Source organism: Chlorocebus sabaeus, chromosome 11 (assembly GCF_047675955.1).
Source record: "Chlorocebus sabaeus isolate Y175 chromosome 11, mChlSab1.0.hap1, whole genome shotgun sequence".
Classification (NCBI taxonomy): domain Eukaryota; kingdom Metazoa; phylum Chordata; class Mammalia; order Primates; family Cercopithecidae; genus Chlorocebus; species Chlorocebus sabaeus.
In genome coordinates this window covers 78,806,218-78,833,839 of record NC_132914.1, presented here as the reverse complement: position 1 = coordinate 78,833,839, position 27,622 = coordinate 78,806,218, and the positions used below count along the sequence as shown (strand labels likewise).

At 34.7% G+C, this 27,622-nt stretch overlaps 1 protein-coding gene across 19 annotated transcripts in view; it reads left to right on the top strand.

Moving 5' to 3' along the window:
* PPFIA2 (PTPRF interacting protein alpha 2) overlaps positions 1 to 27,622 on the top strand; it is a 508,377-nt gene that overhangs the window by 138,275 nt on the left and 342,480 nt on the right. For 2 of the 19 annotated variants that reach the window (XM_037987620.2, XM_037987608.2), the window contains exon 1: positions 22,382 to 23,398. The exons of 15 other annotated variants lie outside the window; for them this stretch is intronic. In XM_037987620.2, coding sequence (XP_037843548.1) covers positions 23,318 to 23,398 — 81 coding nt within the window. In that variant the 5' untranslated portion in view covers positions 22,382 to 23,317. Of the gene's footprint in view, positions 1 to 22,380; positions 23,399 to 27,622 lie in introns of those variants that run through there. 2 more of the 19 variants (XM_037987622.2, XM_073020975.1) reach the window with 2 other exon arrangements.

The window sequence follows — 27,622 nt, the reverse complement described above, 5'->3', positions numbered from 1 at the left end:
TTCAACTCCCCTACTCCTTCTCTCTGATTTTCTCTCTGATTTCTTCTACTATGATATATAAATTGCTTATTTATTCTCTTGCAAGATAAACTCTATGAAGACTATTTTTTTCCCGTTTTGCTCACATTTCATTCCATACCAATTCATATAGCTTTAGAAACTCAGTAAAATATTTGGTAAATAAATACATGACTTTTTGAACATCATTTTATTCTTCCCTTTAATGTCTAAACAGTGTATTGATTTTACATGGGTATCTCAGTGACCTTAATATTTTAGAAGATGCCAGAGGAATGTTTACATTTGCCTGAAACCTTTTACTTCAGATTCATACTTCAAGCTCGATTCCGATTACCTCAGATAATCTCAGCCCCACTCCTACCAGATTCTGTCCCCTGCTGAGCCTCTTTAAAGTTTGCATGAATGCATCCCATTGCATTTCTTCCCCAATGTGTCATTAATGCAGACTTTCACTGCTAATTTTAGGACAGCACAAGATATTACATCATCAGGCAGAAAACAGTTTAAAATCAGTAGTAGATGTCTAAGTTCATACAGTTTGTTAGGCATTCTCTGGCCCCAGAATATGCCTTGCTGGCTGTCTCTCACCTTAAGCTTTGGACATTTGTTTATATCTTTATGGTTCTGGGTTTTAGTTATAGTTAATTACGAAAATACAAAAAGCTGATGCATTAAAACATCCACTGTAACATCCCTTCTGGATCCAAAGGAAAATTTTGAACCATATGAATCATTATTGTTTGGAGTTTGCCCAGAATAAACTTTTTCCTTAAAATTGTAAATTATGATTCATCTGTAGTATATTTTACTTTTGATATATCTGTTTTATCTTTTTTTAATAAGCCAGTCTTAATTTTTTTATTATTTTTTATTTATCCAGTCAACTTATCTCTACTAGAATTGCCTTTCTTCTTAAATGGTTAAATTTATTTTGTTTGTGACACAAGGAAATATTGTGAGTGTTTAGTATCATGAATATCTAACCTTTACAGCTGAGTACCAGAAATATTAAACCTTAACAGCTGAGTAGCTAAAGCTTACATTTTCCAATGTGTTTGCATTTTATCTAACTGGGAGAAACTCTAAAATTTCCAGAAAAATGTATTTAGCATTTTATTTGCAAAAATAATGAAGATCTTACTTAAATTTCTTGTTCCAGAAAAATTATTTATTTATATTCCCAAATAGGAAGTAACAGTTTTTTTTGTTTTGTTTTGTTTTTGTTTTTGTTTTTACTATCTTGCAGTAAATTGACACCAAGTGAAGATATTAACTAGTCTGACTCACTCTTAAATGGGCCCATTTTTGAAATCAGGTCATGTCCAGGTAGAAATTTAGAGAAGAAAACTGATACTTACATCTTACGGCATTTAAGTGGACTGCTTTTGCTGGGTTGTATGACAGCTTGAATTGAAAAGTTACATATCTAACGTGTATGATTAACCACACTTTATAGGTCTATTTCACTAATCACTTAAGTGTCATTGTACTCAGGACCAGAGCTCCTAAGAATAGAAGGCACATTTACCAATTCACATGTTCCCAGCCCATTACCAGAGAGGGATGTTTTACCTCACTTGTAGTCCAGAGAGAAGACTATAGTAAGTAACATATAGGACAAAAAAATCAAGCTTGTAAGTCCATTACTGAATGATGATTTAACCCAAAGGAGACAGTGTGGTGATCTTCACAAGCAATTTTTTGTTTTATTTTTATAATAATGTGGATACGGCATTTTAATAATTAAGAATGACTTTAAAAAATAACTGTGTCTGTCCTTTGAATTGTATTCCAATGCTTAATATAAAGTCTAGACTAGTATAGGTACTCGACTAATAATTGTTGAATTCATGAATGAATAATCTCACTCAAAAAATAATTGTTGAATTAATGAATGAAGTGCCATGGGTATCTAAAGCAGGTTTTAAAATCAAAATTCTTTCAATTATTCAGAAATAATACATTAGTGATTAAATTTCAGTTTTTTTCTCTACCTTTTAAATTTAATAATCATTAGTTGAAGCTAACTATTACCTACATTAATTCATTCAATAAATATTTATTGGCAACTCTATGCCAAACTGTGTCCTATGTACTAGGAAAAAAACAGTTAATACAACAGAAAAAAATATGTTTCCTCATTGAATACACACACACACACACACACACACATTTACACATAGTAAAAATGCAATGGAAAAATAAAGCTGGTTAAGAAAGCAGAGAGCTGTACTGTAGGAGTGGAGGCATGCCTTTTTGCACTCTTTAGACTAGGGCTCTCAGAAGTGTTGACAGATGTTTCTGTTTGCACAGACACTTAACTGATGGAGGGAATCATTGGGTGGACTGGAGAGAAAGCAAGGCAAAAAAAAAAAAAAAAAAATCAGCACTTGCAAATGCCCCGAGAAAACATACTTAATGGAGGATTTAAAATCACAACTCAGGAATCCCTTTATCCCTTGCTCTACTTCTTGTCCCTCCATACCAGCTCTACTTCTTTTCATTTTCCTTTTCCCCCTGTCACATACAGTTTCATTTACTTTTTACATGTTTCTCTGCACTTCTCCCCACTACAGTGGAAACTCTACACGGAAGAGTATTTGTCTATTTTATTCACTAATGTATCCTAAATACCTAGAATAGTGTGCAACTTATTGCTGGTGCTTAATAGGTCTTTTATGTATCGATTGACATTATGCTTTGTGAACTGCAAGGACACTCATGTTGCCTGAGGATAATGTGTAAGGAGATAGTGTGAAATAAAGTGAGGAGAGAGAGAGGACCAGGGTCAAATATTGTACGGCTTGTAGACTATGGAAAAGATTTTGAATTTTCTCAGAAATGTGACAGGAAACTATTGGAGGATTGGGATTAGGAAAATGGAGTGGCCTGATCTACATGTTTACAGATACCATAGGCTACTGTGTGGAAAACAAGTGGAAACAGGAGGAACACAATTCAAGTTCTCTAGGAGCTTGAAGTTGAAGGGGCAGGCACAATAACATGTGAATAACTTGCCTATTGCAGACCTTAAAAGGGCCACAACAGATCTACAGACTAGCGGTGGGAAAATGAAAAGAACTATTCCTCTTGATTGAAGAGATGACATGACAGAGGTGATGCTGGAGTTGGATCTTGGATACATGTGAAAAGATAATTTTGGACAAGAGAGAAACAAATAAGAAAGGGACAAATTCAACACAATCTACTGGGCAAAAATAAATTTAGAAAGATGAATTTTTTTTTTCTTTTGAGTGACTAAGAGGCCGGCAATGACATCAAGTGCTTTACATACATTACTTCCTTTAATTTTTACAATGCCCTAGTAAGTTAAAAACCTACTTTAATTCTCACTTTTTAGAGAATAAAACTGAGGCTCAGAGATGCTAACTCAAAGTTTTGTTCATCTAGAAAGGAGAAGAGTGACAATTTGAACTTGAATCTCTTTGACACTAGAGCCCATGCTTTTAACTGTTATACATACTGGGTTGTTGAGTTAATAATAATGCAATCAGCATTCAGAGAAATATCTGACTCCTTGCACCTAATCAGTTCAATCAAATTAATGTTAAGTTTGCATGACTGTGACTGCTAGTATGTATAATGCTGTTTAAAGCATTGTAATTATGTTACTGAATGTGTGCCCTTTTGATATTAAAGGAAAGCATTTGTAATAAGAATTTCTGAATTTATTATGAAATATTAACATTTATGGTTCTTTCATTTAAGTAAATGTGTGGTGAATGTCAAGCACAGAAAGACAATTAAATAAATTAATGTATGTCCATAATTTACCATGGCATAATAAATTTAATTCTGCATCTACATGACCTCCTAATCAGCAAGCTGAAAAATTGTGACTTGATCATAGTATTTTAGGTGTTTACATTTCCAGTTAAGTGGTTGTGATCCATGACATTCTTAATAATTCAGTGTCAATATGTAAAAATGAAGTTTTTCTGGGGTCATTCTCTCTCTAAGTGGTGTTTAACCCCTTTATTTCTTACCTAGTCATTTCAATTAATAATATACCTGTTAGACTTTGCTAATAATAGAAAACTGGTCACATGGCCTGGAATTAGAAGAGACCATCAGCATAAAAAACAGAATTTGATGGAGAAAAAGGTAAAAAGACTTCTCAAAAGGAAATTTTAGTCAGCAGATTTTGTGGATAAGGTTCTACTAGATCAATTTCTCAATCTTGCTCACATCATGATACAGATAGAAAATCATGCTATTTCTACAATATACTGATATAGACAGAGAAGGATGCTCAAGCCTTGAATTGAGTCCTTCACTCCTTAAACATCCAAAATTCTCTCCCCCAGCAGCACTCTCAGCTGATATCCTGGCTTCTCGATTTCCCGAAAGTGTGCACAGACTCCCATCATCACAATTACCAGCATGTAAACCCACATGCTCTGCCTTTCCATCTGTTATCAAAGATAGTACATTCTTCACTCAAATCCAATCTCTTCTCTTATAGATTCTGTATTTTCTCATCTACTCAAGGACATTGCTCTAGTAAATATCCACTTTTCATCCTACATCATCAATTTTTCATCTTCTACTGGAACCTCTCCCTCAGCACAACATGCTCTTATTCCTATTCCTCCTTTCTTTGCCAGGGGCTGCCCATTTCTTTGCTTCCCTTTGAGACAATGTGCTAAAAAAAAGTAAAAATATGGATAAAAAAGTAAAAATATGCACAAAAATATGGTTTCCAATTTCTCTCCTCCCATTTCTTTTTAAATGTAGTTCAATCTGGGTTTTTTTCTTAACCTTCCAATAAAGCCAGATTACATTGTTGAATCTGATAGTCAGTTCTCAGTCCTCATCTTAGCTGACCTCTGAGAAACATTCAGGTTAATTACTGGATTAACGTGAGCAATTTAGTTCACACTGCTCTTTTGGTCTTCCTCCAATAGTAGCAATTGCTCCTACAGATTTTTATTTGCTGGTCTCCCGGGACTCTAATTGTTGGAACCCAGTAGGGCCTCCAGCTTGGACCATTTCTCTATTTGCATTCACTTTCTTGATGACCTCATTTCAGTCTTTTAAATTTCAGTGTATATGCTAATGTGGTGTCCAGATTTGTATATCCACCTGGCTATGTGACATCTGTAGGTGACTAATAGAAACCTTAAACTCAACATGTGCAAGAGTGAGCACTTGAATTTTTCCTAAACCTACTGCTCCTGCAGCCTTCCCCATCTCAGTTATTTTAATCTTCTATTGCATAGGTGAAAAACGTTAGCAACTGCTCAGACCAAAGGCCTTGCAGCTGTCTTTGATACCTTTCTCTTTCCCAACCCATCTGCTCCATCAGGAACATCTGAACAATTACATAAAATTAAAGACTTAATCAGATAGCCAGTCACCTAAAAATTATTTTATGTATGAAATAAATTATTTTTTCATATTCTGCACAGATTTAAAATCCATGTCACATAAAGCAGTACCAAGATGTAATGTTAATTTACACTGTGGCTTTGTAATAAGGTAGATCTAATTTCAAAGAATGTGACTTTCCAACTTATTAGTTATGTGATATTAGACAATTTGCATAATTTATCTAAGACTCCTTATGCGTAATTGAGGAATAAATAGAAAGTTTATCATTATTATTATTATTACTATTCTAGAAGATTTACTAGAAGATTTTATAAAGGGCACATCATGTTTTGCATACAGTATTCAATAAATGATAACTATGGGGCCATTGTTATTGTTCTTAGTAGAAATAAAACAAGAGAGTGATTGGCTTTGTCTTTTAAACAAAATTCTTGGAAAAAGTAAAATTAAGGAGAAAATAATGTATTTGCTACCAAGGTAAAAGTGGCAGGAGAGATCTTGATAAGTAAGAAATAAGGTTGCCTAAAGATTGCGTTAGTCTACTCTACAGTTTTGCCTAATATTGTCTTGTTCCTGTAAAGCATTAATCTTTCGCCTCTTAAACATGGGATTTTGAATGTAATATCCATTCATCTAAATTACTGGGTTTTAAAATTTTGTTCTGTTATTCCATACTACCCACGTAAATGTTATCCTAAAGTCCTTGCATATAATTGGTTATTATCCCAATTTTTCTTTTCTTCTCATCTTATCATTTACATCTGTTTCTTCTGCGATGGTATAAATAAAATCTATGCTAAAGCATACATTGAAGAGCACTAAAACATCTGCTCTTTTTTTTTATAACATATATTTATTTTCATTAATGTCATATTTCCCCCAATACTCTGTGAATACGTGCAGGGAGATTAGCATACTGTGTGTGCATTTGGCTAACTGGATGCATGTAGGTATGCAAAGGGGCATGTCCCTATATTTTAAAAAAATCCATAAAAATATTTTTTAAAACAATCTAACCTACTAGACAGTATGAATTAATAGAAATAATATGGTTTGGTAGTTAGAATATCTTGATTTGGTCATTATTTTGCTTGTTCATTCAGTCACCAAAATCTAGCCTATTAAGTACCAAGTAGTGCATTCAGCCCAAAGTTTAAGTGTTAGATGTACCACATACTAACTGTGATAATCTGAGAATAAGTATTTTCTAATTCTGAAGACTATTCAGCAAGTCAAATGAGATACGTAATGTTAAAATGCAACTCACACTCACAGAGAAGCAAAACAGGTAGAGGAAGATGTCTTTAACATTTCCTAAATAGTTATTGAATACCAACTCTATGCTATGCATTGTTCTAGTCCTTAGCAGTGATACACTAGAAGTTCCATAGATTGCATAACTTTTGCACAATAAGGGAACTTATTACCTCTCAAACTGTGGCTAGGAATTATGCTTGTAGATTTAAAAAACCCAAATTATGTATGAGAGACTGAGAAGTCTTTGTATCTTGATTTAATGATTTCTGCACAGTGTATCATAGAACTTATATTGGTGCAGAACAGTAAATAAAGTGGATAATTTAAATTTATCCAGAGAAGAAATACTTTGTTGAGTCAGAAATGCTTAAGAATTTTAACACTTGCTAGCAAAAAGTGGTTGAAATTTAACATCAAAGGTGCACTACATAATAGATAGATGAGCATGGAGGGCATGTGCAAGTTTAACTTCAACATCTAATAATCTGTATGTGGTTCTCATGTCATAGAGTGGGCCCCAAATTGCTCAGGTAACTCTTTTTGTGTTTGTAAAAGTCATGGTTTTAAAACTCCTCCAGGTATTATTTTAAAATCTGGAACTATGTAGGCATCTGGTATCCAGAGTGAGAGGCGAAGAAATAACATCCCACTCTGGAGCTTTAATGTAATTTCTGTAAAACTAGTTGATGACATATATTTCAAAACATGAAATAAACTTAACAGCATATAATGAAATGACTATGTTGTAAAATTAGTGTTCTTCTAATCAACTAACATATGTCTGTTAAAAGACCAACAAAAACAAAACTCTTAATCCTGAATTTTATATGATTTAACATTATAATTTAAGCATAAAGGTCATTATGGGCTATCACCATGATAACATACGTAAAACTTTGTGAAAATTTTGGTTTAAGCACAGAGAAAAACAAAGAAGAAGAAATAAAATATGGAAAGTAAACACCATTTTAAATTTGTGTGTGTGTATGTTTGTGCATGTGTATATATGTAGATAATGTTCACACATATATATACACACATATATGACACATCTATGTACATTCATTATATACTTTATGAAATTACTTAAAAAAATAAAACATCTTCAAAATGTGAATTAAACCAGATTTACTAATTTTGCCTTATTATAAACAGAAGTTTTAAATTTCAATTTTGACATGCTTTTTTGTTCACTTGCCTGTATATCTTGTTATCCCAAAGAAGTCTAAAATATGTCTTCATTTGTATGTGACATACTCAGTGAATGGTGAATTAGCAACAATATTTCTTGATGTTGGAAGAAAGATTTTGGGATATTCGAAGTTTTTTTCTTTCTTTCTTTTTCTTGGCATCCTCTAATCCGATATCCAACTGCTAAATTTGACAACACTTACTGAATGGAGTTTCTCATTTGGGTGCCACAAAATACAGTTTGTCTCCCAGTTCACCTGCAGAATCATTTCCGTTCTAACTACAGCTGTTATCTGGCACATCATAGTTCCTCAATAATGATTTGTTGCACAAGTGAGTGAGTGAAAGAATGAGTTCTGTGATCCTGTGCATACTCAGCTATAGATTGTCTGGAAGTAAAAGACCGGGAAGTTGAAGGCCGGGAAGTAGGATGCATGAGTAAACTCAAGGGGACAAGATGGCTGACTAGATGCAGCCAGGAAGCGCTGCTCTCACCAACAGAGACCAAATTATTAAGTCAGCCACCATAATTTGAGCAGGTATTTGGAGAGAAACAGCTGATAGTGGATGGAGATGTGACTCTGAAACTGAGGCTGAATAGAAAGGAAGCTGGAAGTCCTACTTAGGGTACCTGATCACTAGGGCCAGTTCCCAGCCACTAATGGCTCGTGGGAAAGGGGTGAGTGAGGGAAATGAGATTTGACTCAGTCTCCCCACGGACCTCTGGGAACCTAATGACAGGGAACCGTGCATCTCCTATGGACATGTGAGCTGTCAGGAGATCTCTCCAGGGAATAGGCAGAGACAGGCCTTCAGACGGCATGGAGCCCAGGAGTTTTTGTGTGCCGGCAGCTCTAGTGAAAAGCAGCCATAAACGCCCATCACTGGGGCCCCACTCCCGGCTCCCCCAGAGGCATTGGCCCCAGCTGACTTCTGAGGCAGAAGACAGCTGAACTTTCTTCCCGACAGATGTGACTGGGACACATCTGTTCTGCAAGCGCTTCCACATGCTGTCCCCTGACCCCCACAGAGCCTGTGCCTAGCTGTCCTGCAGGACTAGGTGCACTCCACAGCCTCCACAGCCCTGCTGAATGTCTTGCTCTATATGAGTACTTTCCAGACAGCCCAGGAACACAACAGATACCCTGGCACAGCTAGAACCCAACCCTGAACCATGGATGTCCTGGTTCCCCAGGGCTGCAGTGAATAGCTCAGTACTGTGGCCAGCACTCAGGCAGGGGAAGAACCCCCCTTGCAGGAGGGGGAACCCCACCTCAGAACACTGAAAGGGGCAAGATGTTGGGTCCCGCGGCCCAGGTAGGAGTGGGGCATGCCTCCCTCTGAAGAGCTGGTTCATAAACGGTGTGGCATATCTCCCTGTCATAACTTTTGTCCAAAAAGAACCTCTTGGCCTGGAACACCTACCAAAAGAAACCGAGGCACAGCGCTGGTGATTGCAGAGGGCTCCCCACAAGTCCTGAGAGCAGACATGGTGAGCAAGCCATCTGTCTTCCTCAACCACTGCATAGCACACCCGCGAATGCTGGGAACTAGAAGAGTCACGGGGCTACGTATCAGCCTAGCTACCAGGATTACTCTTAAGTGCCATCTACTGGATCCCAGCCCAAACTACAGCATCAAAAATTATCCTGTTAATATATACACCTGTGAAAACAAGCCCACGCCTTCACCTACACGTAAAAATCCTGCACAGAGCCCTGGTGCTCTGAAAGCATCCAGAAACAAAGCCAACTGACCGTACTCAACTTACACTACGGTTAAAGGACATCAAAACTCCCTGATGAGAAAGAATCAGTTCAAGAACTCTGACAATTCAAAAAGACAATATCCCCTTCTAACAAGTCCACTAGCTCCTCAGCAATGGTTTTTAGCCAGTCTGAAATGGCTGAAATGACAAACATAGAATTCAGAATCTGGATGGCAAGAAGCTCATCAAGATTCAGGAGAAAGTAAACCCATCCAAGAAATCCAGGGAATCTAGTAAAATGATCCAAAATTTGAAAGATGAAATAGCCATTTTAAGAAAGAACCAAACTGAACTTCTAAAGCTCGAAAACTCACTACAAGAAATTCATAATATAATTTGAAGTGTTAACAGCAGAATAGACCAAGCCGAGGAAAGAATCCTAGAGCTTAAAGACCAGTTTTCGAAGCAACCAAGACAAAAAGGAATTGAGAAAAATGAACGAAACCTCTAAGAAATATGGGATTATGTAAAGAGAATAAATCTATGATTCATTGGCACTCCTGACAGAGAAAGAAAGAAAATAAACAATTTGGAAAATATATTTGCAAACATAGTCCATGGAAATTCTCCTAATCTCACTAGAGAGGTGGACATGAAAATCTAAAAGATACAGAGAACCCCAGCTAGATAAGCTGATCGTCCCCAAGGCCTGCAGATTTTTTTAACAAAAAAAAAATCTTAAAGGCAGCTAGAGATAAAGGTCAAGTCACATGCAAAAGGAACTTTATCAGGCTAGCAAAAGACCTCTTAGCAGAAACCTTACTTGCCAGAAGAGATAGGGAGATTGTTATCAGTGTCCTTAAAAAAAATCAACCAAGAATTTTAAATCCCACCAAACTAATCTTCATAAGTGAAGGAGAAATAAAATCCTTCTCAGACAAGCAAATATTGAGGGATTTTTTTGCAACTAGACCAGTTTTACAAGGGATCCCTAAAGGAGTGCTAAACTTAGAATCAAAAGAACAAAACCTGCTATCACAAAAGCATATTTAAGTACGTAGCCCTCAGGTACTATAAAGCAACTGTGAAATCAAGCCTACATAGCCACCAGCTAACAACATAATAACAGGATCAAAAATCACACATATCAATATTGACCTTGAATGTAAATGAGGTAAATGTTCCGCTTAAAAGACACAGAGTAGCAAACTGGGTAAAAGACAAGATTCAACCTTCTGCTTTCTTCCAGACACCCATTTCACATATAACAACACCCACAGGTTCAAAGTGAAAGAATAAGGAAAGATCTACCATGCAAATGGAAAACCAAAAAGAGAAAGGGTCCCTATTTCTATATCAGATGAAACAGACTTTTCACCAATAAAAATTAAGAAGGACAATGAAGGGCATTACATAATGATAATGAGTATAATTCAACAAAGAAGACTTAACCACTCTAAATATATACACACCCAACACTGGAGCACCCAGATTAATAAAACAAGTTCTTCTTGGTCTACAAAAAGACTTAGACAATCACACAGTAACGATGAGAGACTTCAACACCCCACTGACAGCCTTAGATTGTCAAAGCAGAAAACCAACAAAGAAACTGTAGACTTCACAAAAATATAAATTGATAGCAAAAAAAATCTAAGAAGTACACAAATGCATGAAAATTAAACAATTTGCTCCTGAATAATCCCTGGGTGAACATTAAAATAAAAAATTCTTTGAAATTAATGAAAATAGGTATAAAACTTATCCAAATGTCTAGGATAGAGCTAGAGGTTAAGAGGAAAGTTTATAGCCCTAAATACCTTCATTAAGAAGTTAGAAAGAGTTCAAATTAACACTCTCACTTTGCACCGAAAGGACCTAGGAAAAATAAAAAGAAGAAACCAACCCCAAAACTAGCAGAAGTAAAGAAATAACTAAAATTACAGAACATTAAAATTGGGATGCAAAATATATATTTTAAAAATTGATGAAACTAAGACTTGGTTTTTGAAAAAATAAACAAGATTGGCATATCACTACCTATATTAGCAAAGAAAAAAACAGAATATTCAAATCAGTACAGTCAGAAATGACAAAGATGACATTACAGCTGATCCCACAGAAACACAAAAGATTCTCGGAGAGTATTATGAGAAACTCTATGCACACACATTTTTAAATCTAGAAGAAATAGTTAAATACCTGGAAACACACAATTTCGCAAGATTGAATCAGGCAGAGATTGAAACCCTGAAAAGACCAATACCAAAAGACCAATACCAAGTTCTGAAGTTCAATCAGTAATAAGAAACCTAACAACCAAAAAAGCCCTAGACCAGATGAATTCACAGCTGAATTTTACCGGATCTATAAAGAAGAACTCATCCCAATCCTATTGAAACTATTCCAAAAAATTGAGGTGTAGAGACTCCTCCCTAACTCATTCCATGAAGCCAGAATCAGCCTAATACTAAAATCTGGCAGAGGCACAACAAAGAAGTAAAACTATAGTCCACTATCGCTTTTGATCATAGATGCAAAAATCCTCAACAGAATACTATAAAACCGAATTCAACAGCACATCAAAAAGCTAATTCACCACAATCAAGTGGGCTTGATTCTGGGGATGCAAGGTTGGTTCAAAATATGTAAATCAATAAACGTGATTCATCACATAAGCAGAATAAAAAGCAAAAACCATGTGATCATCTCAATAGACACAGAAAAAACTTTTGATAAAATTCAACATCTCTTCATGATAAAAACCCCCAACAGACTAGGCATCAAAAGAATATACCTCAAAATAAGAAAAGCCATCTATAACAAACACGCAACCAACATCATACTGAACGAGCAAAAACTAGAACCGTTCCCCTTGAGAAATGGAACAAGACAAAGATGTCCATTCTCACCAGTCCTGTTTGACATAATACGAGAAATCCTAGCCAGAGTATTCAAATAAGAGAAAGAAATAAAAGGCATCCAACTATGAAAAGAAGTCAAAATATCTCTCTTCAATGATGATATGGTTCTATACTTAGAAAACTCTAAAGACTCTGCCAAAAGGCTACTAGATATGATACATGACTTTAACACAGTTTCAGGATACAAAATCATGTTAAAAAATCAGTAGCAATTCCATACATCAGTAATGTTTAGGCTAAAATTCAATTCAGAACACAATTCCATTTACAGTAGCCACAAAGAAAATGAAATAAGTAGGAATTCAGCTAACCACAGAGTTGAAAGTTCTGTACAAGAGGAAGTGCAAAACACTGCTGAAATAAATCACAGATGACACAAATGAATGGAAAAAACATTCCACGCTCATGGATTGTAAGAACCAACATCATTAAAATGGTCATATGCCTGAAGCAATTTACAGATTCAACTACTGCTATCAAACTACCAATGTCATTCTTCACAGAATTAGAGAAAACTATTCCAAAATTCATATGGAACCAAAAAGGAGCCCAAATAGCCAAAGCAATCATAAGCAAAAAGAACAAAGTTGGAGGCATCACACTGCTCAACTTCAAACTATAAGGCTCCAGTAACCAAAAGAGCATGGTATTGGTACAAAGACACATAAACCAATGGAACAGAATAGGAAACTAAGAAATAAAGCTACCACCTACAACCCTCAGATCTTCGATGAGGCTGACAATAGCAAGCCTCGAGGAGGTGACTCCCTATTCAATTAATGGTGCTGGGATAATGGGCTAGCCACATGCAGAAGATTGAAAGTGGGCCCCTACTTTTCACCTTATATAAAAATTAACTAGAGATGGATTAAAGATTTAAATGTAAGACCTCAAACTATAGAAATCCCAAAAGAAACTCCAAGAAATACCATTCTCAACATCGGCCTTAGCAAAGAATTTTTTGCTGTCCCCAAAAGCAATTACAACAAAAGCAACAATGGACAAGTGGTACCCAATTAAACTAAAAAGCTTCTGTACAGTGAAATAAACTATCAACAGAGTAAACAGACAACCTACAGAATGGGAGAAAATATTTGTGAACTATGTGTCTGACAAAAGTCTAATATGCTGAATCTTTAAAGAAATTAAATCAACAATCTAAAAACAAATAACCTCATTAAAAATGGGCAAAGGAAATGAACAGATACTTTTCAAAAGAAGACATACCAGTGGCCAACAAACATAAAAAATACTCAACATCACTAATCAGAGAATTGCAAATCAAAACCACAATGAGATACTGTCTCACACCAGGCAAAGTGGGTATTTTTACAAAGTCAGGAAACAATAGATGCTGGTGATGCTGTAGAGAAAGAGAACGCTTACGCACTATTGGTGGGAATGTAAATGAGTTCGGCCACTGTGGAAAGCAGTTTGGAGATTTTTCAAAGAACTTAGAGCTGCAATTCAACCCAGCAATCCCATTACTGGGTATATACTCAAAGGAAAATCAATCATTATACCAAAAAGTTACATGGACTCATATGTTCAGTGTCATTCTATTCACAATGGCAAAGACATGGAGTCAACATAGATGCCCATCAATGGTGGACTGGATAGTGAAAATGTGCTCCATATACACCATGGAATACTATGCAGCCATATAAAAATAATTAATCTTGTCCTTTGCAGAAACATAGATGGAACTGGAGGCCATAATCTTAAGTGAATTATCACACAAACAGAAAACCAAATACTGCATTTTCTCACTTATAAGTGGGAGCTAAGCATTGAGCACACAGGGAAAACAACATAGGAGCAATTGACACTGTAGACTACTATAGTGGGAAGGGATGGAGTGTAGCATGGGTTGAAAAACTACTTATTGGCTATTATGCTCACTACCTGGATGCAATACACTCATGTAACAAATCTACACATGTAACCCCTGAATAAAAATTGAGAAAACAACTCATACAGTAAACTCAGGGTTTTGGCTATCTGCAAAGGGTTATTTTTGCTACATATTGTAGAACTCAAGATATAAAGCTAAGGGTACAGATACTGTTAGAAGTGAATAAATATGAAGATTGATAGATTAGGTAGATAGATAGATTATAGATGATAGATGATAGGCAGACAGACAGGCTAGTGACATTACATACTTAACTAGCATTCATATGTTATCCATATAAGTTTACTAGGATATATTGTCCATCTGGGCTGCAAATTTCATTCCATATGGCGTGAATTATAACTGAATGTTTGCCTGGAAAATGCTTTGTTATCCTATAGTGCTACCATGCAAAGTGTAATAATATCTATCTCCTACCCTCGCCTCCTCTCTCCTCTCCCTCTTCTCTTCTTCATCTTTTCCCTTTACCTCCTTTCTTCTTTCTCTCTCTTTCTGTCTCTCACCACTATGATCTTCTCTTCCTTCTCTCCCCCATTGTTCTTTCAGTATGACCATTTTCCCCTGACCATTTATCAGAAATTAACAGAAAATAGGCAGCCTTTTCAGTGTATTTATTTAACTCCCCAAATTCTTATCATTTTAGCAAAATTTTGAGCTTTATATCCAGTACCCACAAATGAATGAAAGAAAGGCTGTATCAAATTGCTTGTCTTAAAACAGAATATATCTCACAACTGTTTCTTAAAACTAACTTATTTTCAAGGGTTACAAAAATATGTGAGTTGAATTTCCTGATATAAAAGCATAGACTCTAAAGTATTTTTTGAACATTTTATAACACCAAGCTGATAACATACATTTCAGGTGGAATAGGAGTAATTGTTCCTAAGGGCACAAGGGTGTATTAGACAATTTCTTGGGGTCTTCTCTTAATTCTATTAAGAGCAAATGTCTGGCTTCAGGATTTTTATTTTACTGCATTTTAAGTTAAGTATAATTTAATCATATTTTTACTGTTTCATTTTCAACTCCTTTCTGTAAAAATTCAGGTGGTTGGGATACCTAACGTTAAACTTCCTGAAGCTCAACGTCATAACTTACCTGTCTTGGAAAAGACACATCTTAAGAAATTTTTGGTAGTGGTCTGTATGTAGTTATTAAAATGGGTATGTTATTTACCCTTCATGTATGGTGGTAGCCATTACCTGAAAACCAATGATTGATAACATAAGCACATTAAACTTTATTTGAGGTGTGATAATATACCATATATATATGGTATATATATGTATAATTTTCAGTTGAAATGGTTTTATGATAAATTGAAAGCAATCAAACTAAGAATGAAGTTTCTTCACAACCCAAAATAATCTTGGAAAGCTATTTGGCAAACTAAAGAAAGACATTAAAATATACTAACCAAAAGTGTGAAAATGTGACTCAACATTTCATATCTTTTTTTTTAAACAGGAATGTTCTAATTTTATTTGATTTTATAGGAAAAGGATGATGACCAGATTAAGTGTCTTTACTAATTTTACTTGAAAAAAAGTTTGTAAATACTAACACATACCTAGCACAGTTACCTCATGTCCTGAAATGCTTTCAGCCATATTCCATACCATTTCATTTTGTTTCAAACATTGATTCTTTTCTTTGGAAAGCCTTTAACCTCATGTTTTCACCAGGGCCACCCTGACATATGCCTGGAGTTCAGTGGTTTCCAGATGAACTCAGTATACGTTATATCAAGTCAATTGTTAGCATTTGTCAAACTGCATTGCAGTTGTTTTGCTACTTAACTACCTCTCCTTAGCTGGTATCTCTCCCACAAAATTTAAAGTTCATGAAGCACTGACATTGTATCTGATAATCCTTTCCCCAAAGCCTGGAAACAATATCAGGAAAGTGTAAGGCATTTGGTGATTAGTCTTTGATTAATGCATAGTTGAATGGATAAATAAATGAATAAATGTGGAAAAGAAAGGAAAACTGTAAGGGGCAGGTATAATGTAAAGGGGTTTTTATTTTTAATCAGAATAGTGATTCTGTCATTGAGAAAGGTATTCTACTTTCTTGAATATCAATATTCTCATATATAAAATCAATATATTACCCAGGTCAAATGACAGTGTGTGGCTCAAATTAAATGCCATGTGTCCATGTCTGACACTTAAGTACTGAATGTTAGTTCTTTTTACCTTTCTAGATTTTCAGGTAATGTAGCTCATGAAGTCACCCTAATTAATAAGCCTAAATTAATGTCCACATTTGTTTATATTCTTTAGAATGGATTTGATATATATAACGCTCTTAAAGTAATTTTTCAAAAGGTGTATCTGTTTTGTTCCTCTAATATAATAAAAGCTCCTCAAAGGTAAACATACTTTTGTGTTTACCATGGGTAGGAAGACCATGGTAAACACAAGACCAAGTTCTGGTTTACCAAGGACAGTCTTTATGTCTATTGTCTGGAATAATGGTTGATTGTTCTTCTTTTCCCCTCAAATATGTGCCACTTATACTATAAATTATCCACTATATGTGATTAATAACCATAGCTCTCTAGGGCTAAGTGTTCTGTTTTATTCAAAAATATGTATTATTAAAAAAAAATTTAAATCAATTTTGCTAAATGTTAATATCAAAAACAATAATTTTTAAATGAATGAATAAAACTACATATATGTAAATTACATATTTGAATTGACATATTTTCATTTTTCTAAGTAACTGTTCCAGTGAATGGTTTGAGCAAGTCCCCATTTCCAGAACTTTTATGGTGATACCTTTTCTCTTTAATTACCAATTCATTAAAAAAATTTAATAAAACCCTAAACGTAAACTTCTTAGGAAATAATTAGTTTTTTAATTGAGTAACTGAACATAGTTTATAAATTCTGTATTTACTTATTATTTTATTCTTGGGAAATGTGGAACTTCCTGAAACCTATTATATCAAATAGCACTAGCAATTTGGAGAATATGATTGCTTTTGAGAATGTATTCTTTGTATTTTTCATGTAAATAAAGGTGAAGAAGAGGCTGGGTGTGGTGGCTCATGACCAACAATTTGGGAAGCTCATGACCAACAATTTGAGAGGCTGACTCAATAGCATCTCTTGAGGCCAGGAGTTTGAGACCAGCCTAGGCAACATAGCAAGACCCTGTCTCTATAAAAAATAAAATAAAATAAATAGCCAGGTGTGGTGGCACACTCTTGTAGTCCTAGCTCCTAGGGACACTGTGGATCACTTGAGCCCAGGAGTTCAATGCTGCAATGAGATGTGCTCACATCACTGTACTCCAGCCTGGGCGACAAGAGCAAGTCTCTCTCTCCCTCCCCCCCTCTCTCTCTCTCTCAGAAAAAAAAAAAAAAAAGGTGAAACAGAATGGAGACAAATTTGGGTGTTACTACCTTAATTTTATTTAAATGTTACAGAAGACTTAGAGTGAGGCATACTTATCCCCATTTCGTAAATGAGGAGATGGAGGCTTATTAAGGAACAATGAACTCAGTGTGGTCACTGAATTTTTTCCTTTATTTTATTTTATTTATTTATTTATTTATTTATTTGAGACGGAGTCTCACTCTGTCACCCAGGCTGGAGTGCAGTGGCGCGATCTCAGCTCACTGCAAGCTCCGCCTCCCGGGTTCACGCCATTCTCCCGCCTCAGCCTCCGAGTAGCTGGGACTACAGGCGCCCGCCACCACGCCCGGCTAGTTTTTTTTTGGTTTTTTTTTTTTTTTTTTTTTTTTTTTTTGTATTTTTAGTAGAGACAGGGTTTCACCATGTTAGCCAGGATGGTCTCGATCTCCTGACCTCGTGATCCACCCGCCTCGGGCTCCCAAAGTGCTGGGATTACAGGCTTGAGCCACCGCGCCCGGCCTTTTCCTTTACTTTCTGAGCATATGCTGAAGTTTTGAATTTCTAATAAGACTGTGGCCAAGCTGATTTTTAATTTTTGGTCATATTGATTAGAAATGATGTTTAAAGCAATTACTTAGCCATATTGTGTAAGCAGCACATTCACTGAGTCAACATTTATCAACCACCTGAAATGTGTTTGATTACAGGGATAGATGTTTGATAATTATTTAAAATTAAGGTATGAAGACTGTCCAAGAAATACGGACATGGATATTTGCAAGGGATTCATTTTCTTCTTCTATATGTACCCTTTTCTAAAATTTATTATTCTGAGAACAGTGCCGCAATTAAGGAGTTCTGTCTGCATTTAAATCAATCTTCTTTTTCAGAGTGTATATTTCTTATGAATCTTAACTGTGTCGCATTACCCCAGGGTTTCAAAACTTCAAGGACCAAAATAAGAAACCACTCAAATTATAGATTTAGGTGTTAGGAAAGTGAATGACTTTAATAGCTACGTAACAAATCCTTTTTGAAAGCCAGATGTTTTCTGGTTGTTAGCTTTCAACAAAATTGGAAGATGACTTAATCAAGGTATTTAATGATTATTATAAAATATATTTCGGATTCTAGTATATATGCAGAAGAAATTAGAAAATTTGAGTATAGTGCTGATAAAAACCCTAACAAGAACACAACCTTTTTTATTTTCCATCTAGTTACTTCTGGGAAAAGGGTTTCTCAACAATAAATCTACAAAACTGAACATTAGGACTGTCTAATTCTAATAGTATGTTTGAATTGAAACAAGCTAGTTTTAAAAAGATAAAACTCCAGTTGTATCATAAAAACATACATTTTTGTATTATCCAGGCATAATATTTTATTTTCTATATTTATCAGCATTTTAATATGTTTATTCTGTTCTGGCACATTGTATGGTAATAATATTTGTGAATGCTACTCATTTCAAGAGATAAGTTTTAACACTTATAAACATATTGTCTTTTAAAAGTTAAAAAGAAAAATATTTTAAGTGTATATTATATATTTTTGCAGTAACAAATTATAATATTACTGATAAAATACTTTAAGGCACACAATATAGAAAGATACTACAATATAGTAAAATAAAATTATGTGCAGGAGGAAAGGAAAAAAAGTTGAAGGAATAAAAGGGATGTTATAAAATTTCCATTTCTAAGAGCTCTTTAGTTTTTTAATAGAAGATGGGCATTAAATTGCTATTCCATTTGATGCATTTAAATGAGTATCATCTGTCAATACCTATGATGTACTGTAATTTAAGTCTTTTAAAGTATTTAAATTTTGACAAAGAGAGGCTTCATAGTTTTTCAAACTGTATGCACCTAAGCTTACAAACCAACCAGGTTTGGAAAGTACAGCACTAGATGAAATGTTAGGCATGGAACTTAGCACAGCTCTGAGCCTGCTCCAAGACTGTTCAGTTCCCGCCCATCAGGACTTCTTGTGCCTGACTGAATGGGGCTTTCCTACAGAAAAAAATATATATATATGTCACATGTCCCTGACTAAATACTTATTATTTCCTTTAGGCAATTGATATGAGTTAAAGAGATGTGTTTTTTAATGAGACAGATATTTCTCCATCCTCCAGCAACTGCAACATTCATGGCTTTCAGAATGAGAATGATAGGATCATACCTTGATATATAAGCTTTGGCCTCAGCCACAATGGACGTGGAAGATTTCTACATCTTGGCAATTTTTAGACCTGGTAACACCTTCCCTATTGCTACCAGGCAGAAGGGAAAGTTGAGATGTTTCCAAATAGCCATTTAGAATTATGAGATAACATTATCAAAAATAGTCATAGGAAGAAAATATTCTGGAAAAATTGTATACTTCGGCAATTTCAGTAATTTTTAGAATAAAGCATTATACTTAAAATAATTATATATTAGTAGTACTATTTCTCCTTCCTGCCTCTTTTAACATTAACCCATACTACTTTCCTCTCCTCCCCCACCAAAGAAATATGAAAAATAAAGTGTATTCTTATTGGCTGAAAAGCTTCATAATTCCCCGTTAAAATAAAATAGTTTGCTGGCTGATGCAAATGCAGAAAATACATGGGACTGTATTAAGAATATGTGATATTTTACCAAAAACATTTGATTTATGAGTTCCTCTACAATAATAAGCAGTCTGGTGAATTTTCTGATCTCAGTTGTGTTAGACCCAGTTAACAGGTAAACATTAAAGTACATGGAGTTTATACTTGCATGGTAAAAATCTATTTGACAAACTTTTTTTTCTTAAAACTTAGCTCTCAAGAACCTTGAGGTTTCTGTTTGAGAGATTATTTCTACTCATAGCTCTCTGGGGAACATGAGTTACATGGCCCCGCTAACCACAAGAGGAAGTTAGATCCTAACATATGTCTTGAATATTTCACATATATAACTGATTTCCACAGCTAGTAAATCTATAAAGTCATTTTAAAAATTTGATGATCATTCTAATGAATCCCATGTGGACTAAGATATCAGAAGGAAAAATATTAATTTGAAAAAAATGAATAATATAGCTGTTTTAAAATACTGGAAAATAAAACATAATTTTTCAAGTTTACTCACAATAATAGTTAGAGTTATAGTTAAGGAAATCAATAGCTTCAGCAAATCATAAGTGATTTATACAAGAGAAAACCATTTTTTAAAAATAATCATTGAGTGCTCTAAAAACAAATGGATGGGGGCATGTCAAGGGACACAGGAGACAACCTGAAATAAAGGAGCTACCAATGATTAAAGCTGAGACAATATGAAAAATATGAAAATATGAAAAAACAATCTAAATTATGTAATATTAAATTATAAACAAGAGTATAAAGTAAATATACATGGTTCTCTACTGTTATAAGTAAATAACTGAAAAAGTAAATAATTAAAGGAAAAGAGGCCAGCCATTACAGGAGAAATATATTTTGGTACTCTCTCTTCCAGGGGGCCAAGCTTAATTTCACCCATTATTACCACCTCTGTTGAGGGTGTACTACTTGCTGAAGAATAGAGTATGGAAAGGGGGAAATAGTAACTTTACAGTAGAGAAACCAGGCAAAAACTTTGTTAGTCAAATGACAAAGGTTGACGTCATTAATAATGTTATGTGGATGTCATGTACCACTAATATGATGTGATTGAGGACACTTCACCTCTGTGGTGTGCTTATCCATTCATAGCCCAGTATAATCAGGATGAAAACAGGCAAGCGTGTATGATTTCATGGGATTGGGAGATATTCTACAGAACACTTGGCCAATTCTTCTCAAGACCATCAAGATCATGAGAAACAAAGAAAAGCTGTCACATACCAAAAGAAACTGGAGAGACATGACAACTAAGTAAACATGGTATCCTGAATTTGAACCTAAAATACAAACAGCACATTAATGGCAATACTAGTAAAATCCAAGTATTGAGTTTAGTTAATAATAATACACTAAAATCAGTTTCTTAGTTTTGACAATTGTCCCATAGTAATGCAAGATAACAGTTAGAAAAACTGAATGAAAGATATACAGGAATTCTCTGTACTTTCTTTGCAGATTTTCTATAAATCTGAAATTATTCTCAAATTGAAATTTATTAAAATAATTTTCTGGTTTATTTAGCAAGTTTGCTAGTTAAATAACCTATACACATAATTTATCAGGCTGTAGGAGTTCCATCTAAGGAACTGAGGATCACCTTTCTGCATCCTTTCCATTGATGTTATAAATTTCATGTGTAATTGGAGAATCAGAAATACTATGAATAATGATTTAGGTTTTAAGTGTAAATCATCATCCTTTATAGCCTTCAGGTTTAAAGTAGGTGGTTTTTATTATGTATGACTGTGTCATCTTAGATACATTCACAAAGACATCACTTTTGGCTTATTCTGTTTCCTATCCTACTGAAGTCTCCACATTTGAACCATGTGTAAATGGAACATTTATTTTTACTTCTAAAAGTTGTCAAGTCATCTGAATATGATCTTTTATACAAATTGAAGAATTTGTTAAAGATATACAAGAAGAATATAGTTTGCAACAAAACTTACATGTTTGTATTCAATATTTTTGGATTTTTGAGTTGAAAATCTTCATGTGTATAAAATATTTTTATTAATTCTTGTGTATATATATGTATATGAAATAAGGTTATGACTATTTAAAACAAATGTGTGGTACTTTTTGAAGCACTGATTGTCAAACATAATGATTTTTTTAGCTAAGATGGGGGAAATGAGATAATAATAATTACATTCGTATTCATAATGTTCTATAGCAGTTCAGAAAAGTGGAAAATATTTGGTACATTTTATTTGATAGTACTCCTAGTATATAGAGTCTTACCGAATTGTATGCTATTGCCTCTCAATGTCCCAGCCAGCTGTAACAGCTGTAATATACTTTGATCTATAAATTATAAAAGAACTCTTTGTTAAAAAAAAAATCACATCTTGTTGAAAAGTCTGGGAGTGACTAAAAGACTGAGAAAGATACAGAAATAAGAGTGATAAAACGGCAATTTGTTACTAAATAGAGCTTTAAACAGTATATGAAACATACTTCAGGTTAGTCAGAAGAGGTCCTCTGAATACACTGTGCATGCTTCCCTGAAATGAAACTGTATGTTATTGGTTAACCAGGATATTTAGCATAATCACTCTGCTAGACTGTGGTGGAGGGAGGTGATTATCACTGAGAACAGATGGGCAGGTCCACAGCACTGCCAGATTCTGCACAAGCTCCATTTATCGTTGGTTCTTGCTTTTTTCCTTCTGTGTTTTTAATTTTTTTAAAAAACATTGTATGTTCTAAAGAACTAGCTTCACAAAAGGTCGGTGGCTGATGATCTTTCAGCTAAGATTTCAAATGTAGAAGAAAGATTCAAAATGCTATCACTGTGTATCTAAGAAGGATGGGGCAGATTTCATTTTACCCTCTAGTCTCCCTCAATGCATGCACGGATTTATCTGTACGCTAAGCTCTCTGCTCTGCATCTGTAGCTCCTTGTGGATTATATTGTCTCTGTGATCAGAAATGATTTTCTCGGATATGAACACCGTTTCTGGCTCCCCTAAAGTGCATCCTCCTAATGGGACCCGGTTTTACACTTTTCAAGTAAGTGTGCTTTAAATGGCTTCACTACTTAGGAAGTTAATGTATTGTCAAACTTTTAATAAAGGGCTGTATAAAGGAAGAAAGACTTAAAAAGGGTGGAAGTGTTGAAGAAAATGTATGGAATGAATAATGTGCATGTTAGTTTAATCTACTTTAAACTGTGGATATAGGATGGCATTAGGAGCCTCTGTGAATTTAAAAAAAAAAGTGAACACAATTTTCCACAGGAATTTTAAAATCTGCTACAGTGTCATCCTTGAAGGTTTATGAGATGTGTTGTGTCTCCTGATATTGTTATTTATGGTTATAATGTGGTAAAAATTGTAGAGTTACTTTCCTTGTGCATCACAGAAAGAGTAAAATTAAAAAATTTTATGAACTTTGCAAACTAAGTCCTCTTGGCTTAGAAAAATATTTGCATTTCATATACACAGTTTAACATAATTCCCATTATTTAATTTTCTTATGTGTATAACATAAGGGCAATAAACAATACAGGAGGTTTAAGAACCACATTTAGCATGCTTTCCAATTTGAAATAGAGTAGAAACTCATTAAAATGGAAGATTTTCTGTGTTATCGAAAAGTAAAATGATTTATAATATAAATGTGAGTTACAAAGCTGTTACCTACTAAATGTATTTCAATTGCCTGTGACTAAATCAACCATCAGTCTAGAAAATGCCTAGGTCTAAACTAGATCAGATTCTATCTTATTTTTATCTTCAAATTGTGCCTTTCATTATTAAGGTTTACTTTGTAATTCAGTCATATCATCGTTACGTGAAAAGGGAACATGAAATTCTTTTCCCTATATATTTTACATTATGGAAACATAAACAGCCTGACATTGAATTATTTTGGCTGTATAATTATACCATACTTGGAAAAAATAAGTATAAAGACCGAGAATATTAATGTAATAAAGGTAGTCAGAATTTTTTAAGGGGTCTCTAAATAAATGCACATCTGAATTATAAGTCTCTTGTCTTTGCAAACTGTAGGCAGTAGATAGAATTACTCTTTCTCTCTCCCTTTTCTATACTTCTATTTTTAATTCTGTTGCCTCTTTTGTTTTACACTGATGTCTACTGATAGTGCAAGTTTGTGGTTTTACAAAATATATTCTCTTCCTACTGGTGATCTGCTTATTGTGGCAGTGATTCAAAATGCAAGTGCCCTGGGGCTGTTGTACAGAATTATTACTTTTTTTTCTCCTCTGTACACTGAGATATGAACACCTCTTACAATATCCTGCAGCTGACTCTTTGGGTAGCATTTGACATTAGGTATTCTACTTCAGTCTCTTAAAGTTTAAGGGTCAGTTCATTCCATGTGCTCGGTCACGACAGAGGCTTTTTATAATTCTTTCAGTAAAGATCTTACTGACACCTTTCTTGGCAGGTGACTTTCTTTGAAAACACACTGGTACAATTTTTAATTACCCCCTTTTTATTGATAATAACATATTCTTGTAAAAACCATAGGAATTCAGATAAGATATAAATTTTGCCAAACATAAACTCTGTTCTCCTACATTTTAAATTTCCTAAAATATTTGATCCTGAGGTCTATAACACAATATGTGTTTAAGTTTTGATGTTTATCTTTTTGTTGCTATTGTTGTTTGTTTTTGCCTTTGGTGGAAGAAAGAGACAAAGATGGCTTTTAAAGCACAAAGATTAAGGTATATAATAGTCAACTCTTGGCTTTTCTTTTCCAAAAGAAAGAATTACATGATTATTACAATTATACTGAATGATTATTAGACTTATAGATTGATTATAAAGAATTAAATGATTTTGTTACCTATATACATTAACCCATATTGAGGCAGCATATTTCCTTTGGTTGAAATGCTGTTAAAAACAAATGAGATGCTGTAAAGTAACAGACCATTTGTCAAAAACTGTATCTTGAGAAAATGATTAAATTTTCAAAAATGGTTGTCATTATGAAATGGCGTAAATGTACTTCTAAAATGATTCTGCATCAAGGAGTTGGGATTTTAATGCTTACTTCCTTAAAATAATTCTAGCACAGGAGTTAACATATGCAAATATATTTAAGAAAGCTTAGCATGAATAATACTGCGTTTTAGTTCCATCTTCTCATTAAACATCCAAACTATCCTGTCATTTTTTTCTGACATGGTATGCTATCACATTTTAAGAGTAAGATTTAGAATGCATTTGACCTAAGTAGTTCAAAGGAGAAAAGGCAACAAATAAGAAGTTGAAGGATATTCTTAGTACAAGACTTTGCTTTTCATTGCATCTTTAATTTAGGCAAACACATTCATACTTCTAAGCATGCACATATGCCTTTTTAAATAGAATATGTAACACTTAATTTAAACTAATTCCCTTAAGTGTGAATCATCACTTTTATATTACTGTGAATATACTTGTGCCTGCAGTTTTCTACTCAGAGGTGCCTGGACTCTGGATGATGCCAGCACCCAATTTGCACTGTATGTCTAATGAATGACTTTTCATCAAAAGTCAAGTTCTACAGTGTAGTTTCTAAAATGCCCTTTAATTGACAAAAGTTAAAATTAAAAGCTACTAGAGGAAAATAATATTTGCAGTATTTTATGCATTAGAAGTGTCAATTTGTGGGACTCAAATATATACAAGTGAAAAACCTACTTTAAAATAAACAAACATATATGGTGAATTTTGTAACTTACTTTTAGGCCCATAAAAATGATGTCTCAACACAATTTTACATTTGTTCTTTCATACCTTTATCTTTGTAAATAACACCATCTATTTGCTCTACTAACCCTACTGAGTGGTTAATCATGACTTAATGTGTTCCTCCTCCCAGAGGTCCTGGCCACCACCATGGCTCCCCTCATTTCCTAGAAATTAAATACCTTCACCCACCTGTTTTCAAACCATATCTGTGCATTCCCAAACTTTTATGGGAGTTTGTCAGTAGTTGCTAGCAACAGTAGGGAAAATTTTTTTTTTCTTCTTATTTTTTTTTTATTTTTAGACAGCATCTTGCTCTGTTGCCCAGGCTGGAGTGCCATGGCCCAATAAAGGCTCACTGCAGCCTCAGCCTCCCAGGCTCAAGCGATCCTCCCACCTTAGCCCCACAATTAGCTGGGGCTATAGGCACACACCATCACACCCAGTTACTTTTCTAACGTTCTGTAGAGATGAAAGTCTCACTATATTTTCCAGGGTCTTGAACTTCTGGGCTCAAGCAATCCTCCAACATTGGCCTCCCAAAGTGCTGGAATTACAGGAGTGAGCAACCTTACCAGGCCAAGAAACATTCTTTTGAGGCTCACAAAGTTTCTCTACATTTTGGTGGTAAATTCTGGATTTACATTTTTTATTCATGGATGCTCTGTGAAAACTTTCATACATAACAACAAACAGTGTGTTACTATCACATATAAAACAAAGTGAAGTTTGCAACCCATTTCTTCAAACCAAAGGATTAATTTCTGATAGAAGGAATTTTATCTCCTGGGCCCATAGAATAATTATTTCTGTTTAGCATATATTTATTTATTTGTTTAGCCATTGAATCCTAGCCTTAATAACATTATCTGTCAGAACTATGTATAAAAGTGGCTAACTCTTCATACCTACTGAAAACAAGAGAAAGAAGCTTTACTATAAGTGTGGAAACAGTAACCTGCTGCTTCTGTGCTTAAAATACTTCTCTTCTCCAACCATTTTGGCACCAGGCACTGGATTTGTGGAAGACAATTTTTCCATGAACCTGAGAGGGGGAGGGGAAGGGACAGTTTCAGGATGAAACTGTTCCACCTTAGATCATCAGGCATGAGATTTCTGTAAGGCAGGTGCAACACAGATCCCTTACATGCACGGTTCACGATAGGGTTCACACTCCTATGAGAATCTAATGCCACTGCTGATCTGGCAGGAGGCAGAGCTCAGGCGGTAATGTGAGTAACAGGGAGCAGCTATAAATACAGCTGAAGCTTTGCTCACTTGCCCACTGCTCACCTCCTGCTCTGCAGCCTGGTTTCTAACAGGCCGCAGACCAGTACCAGCAGTTGGGATCCCTGCCTTAAAATACAGAAATTATCTTCCCAGCTTGACATAAAAAAGACCTTCCTGATATGGGACAGACACTCTACTTTCTTTCCTAGAAAGTTGTTTGCATGCTTTTCTATGTGATTGTCTTTGCCTCTTCACTCAAAGTGCCCACTGGAAATTTTTTCTTAAATATTTATCT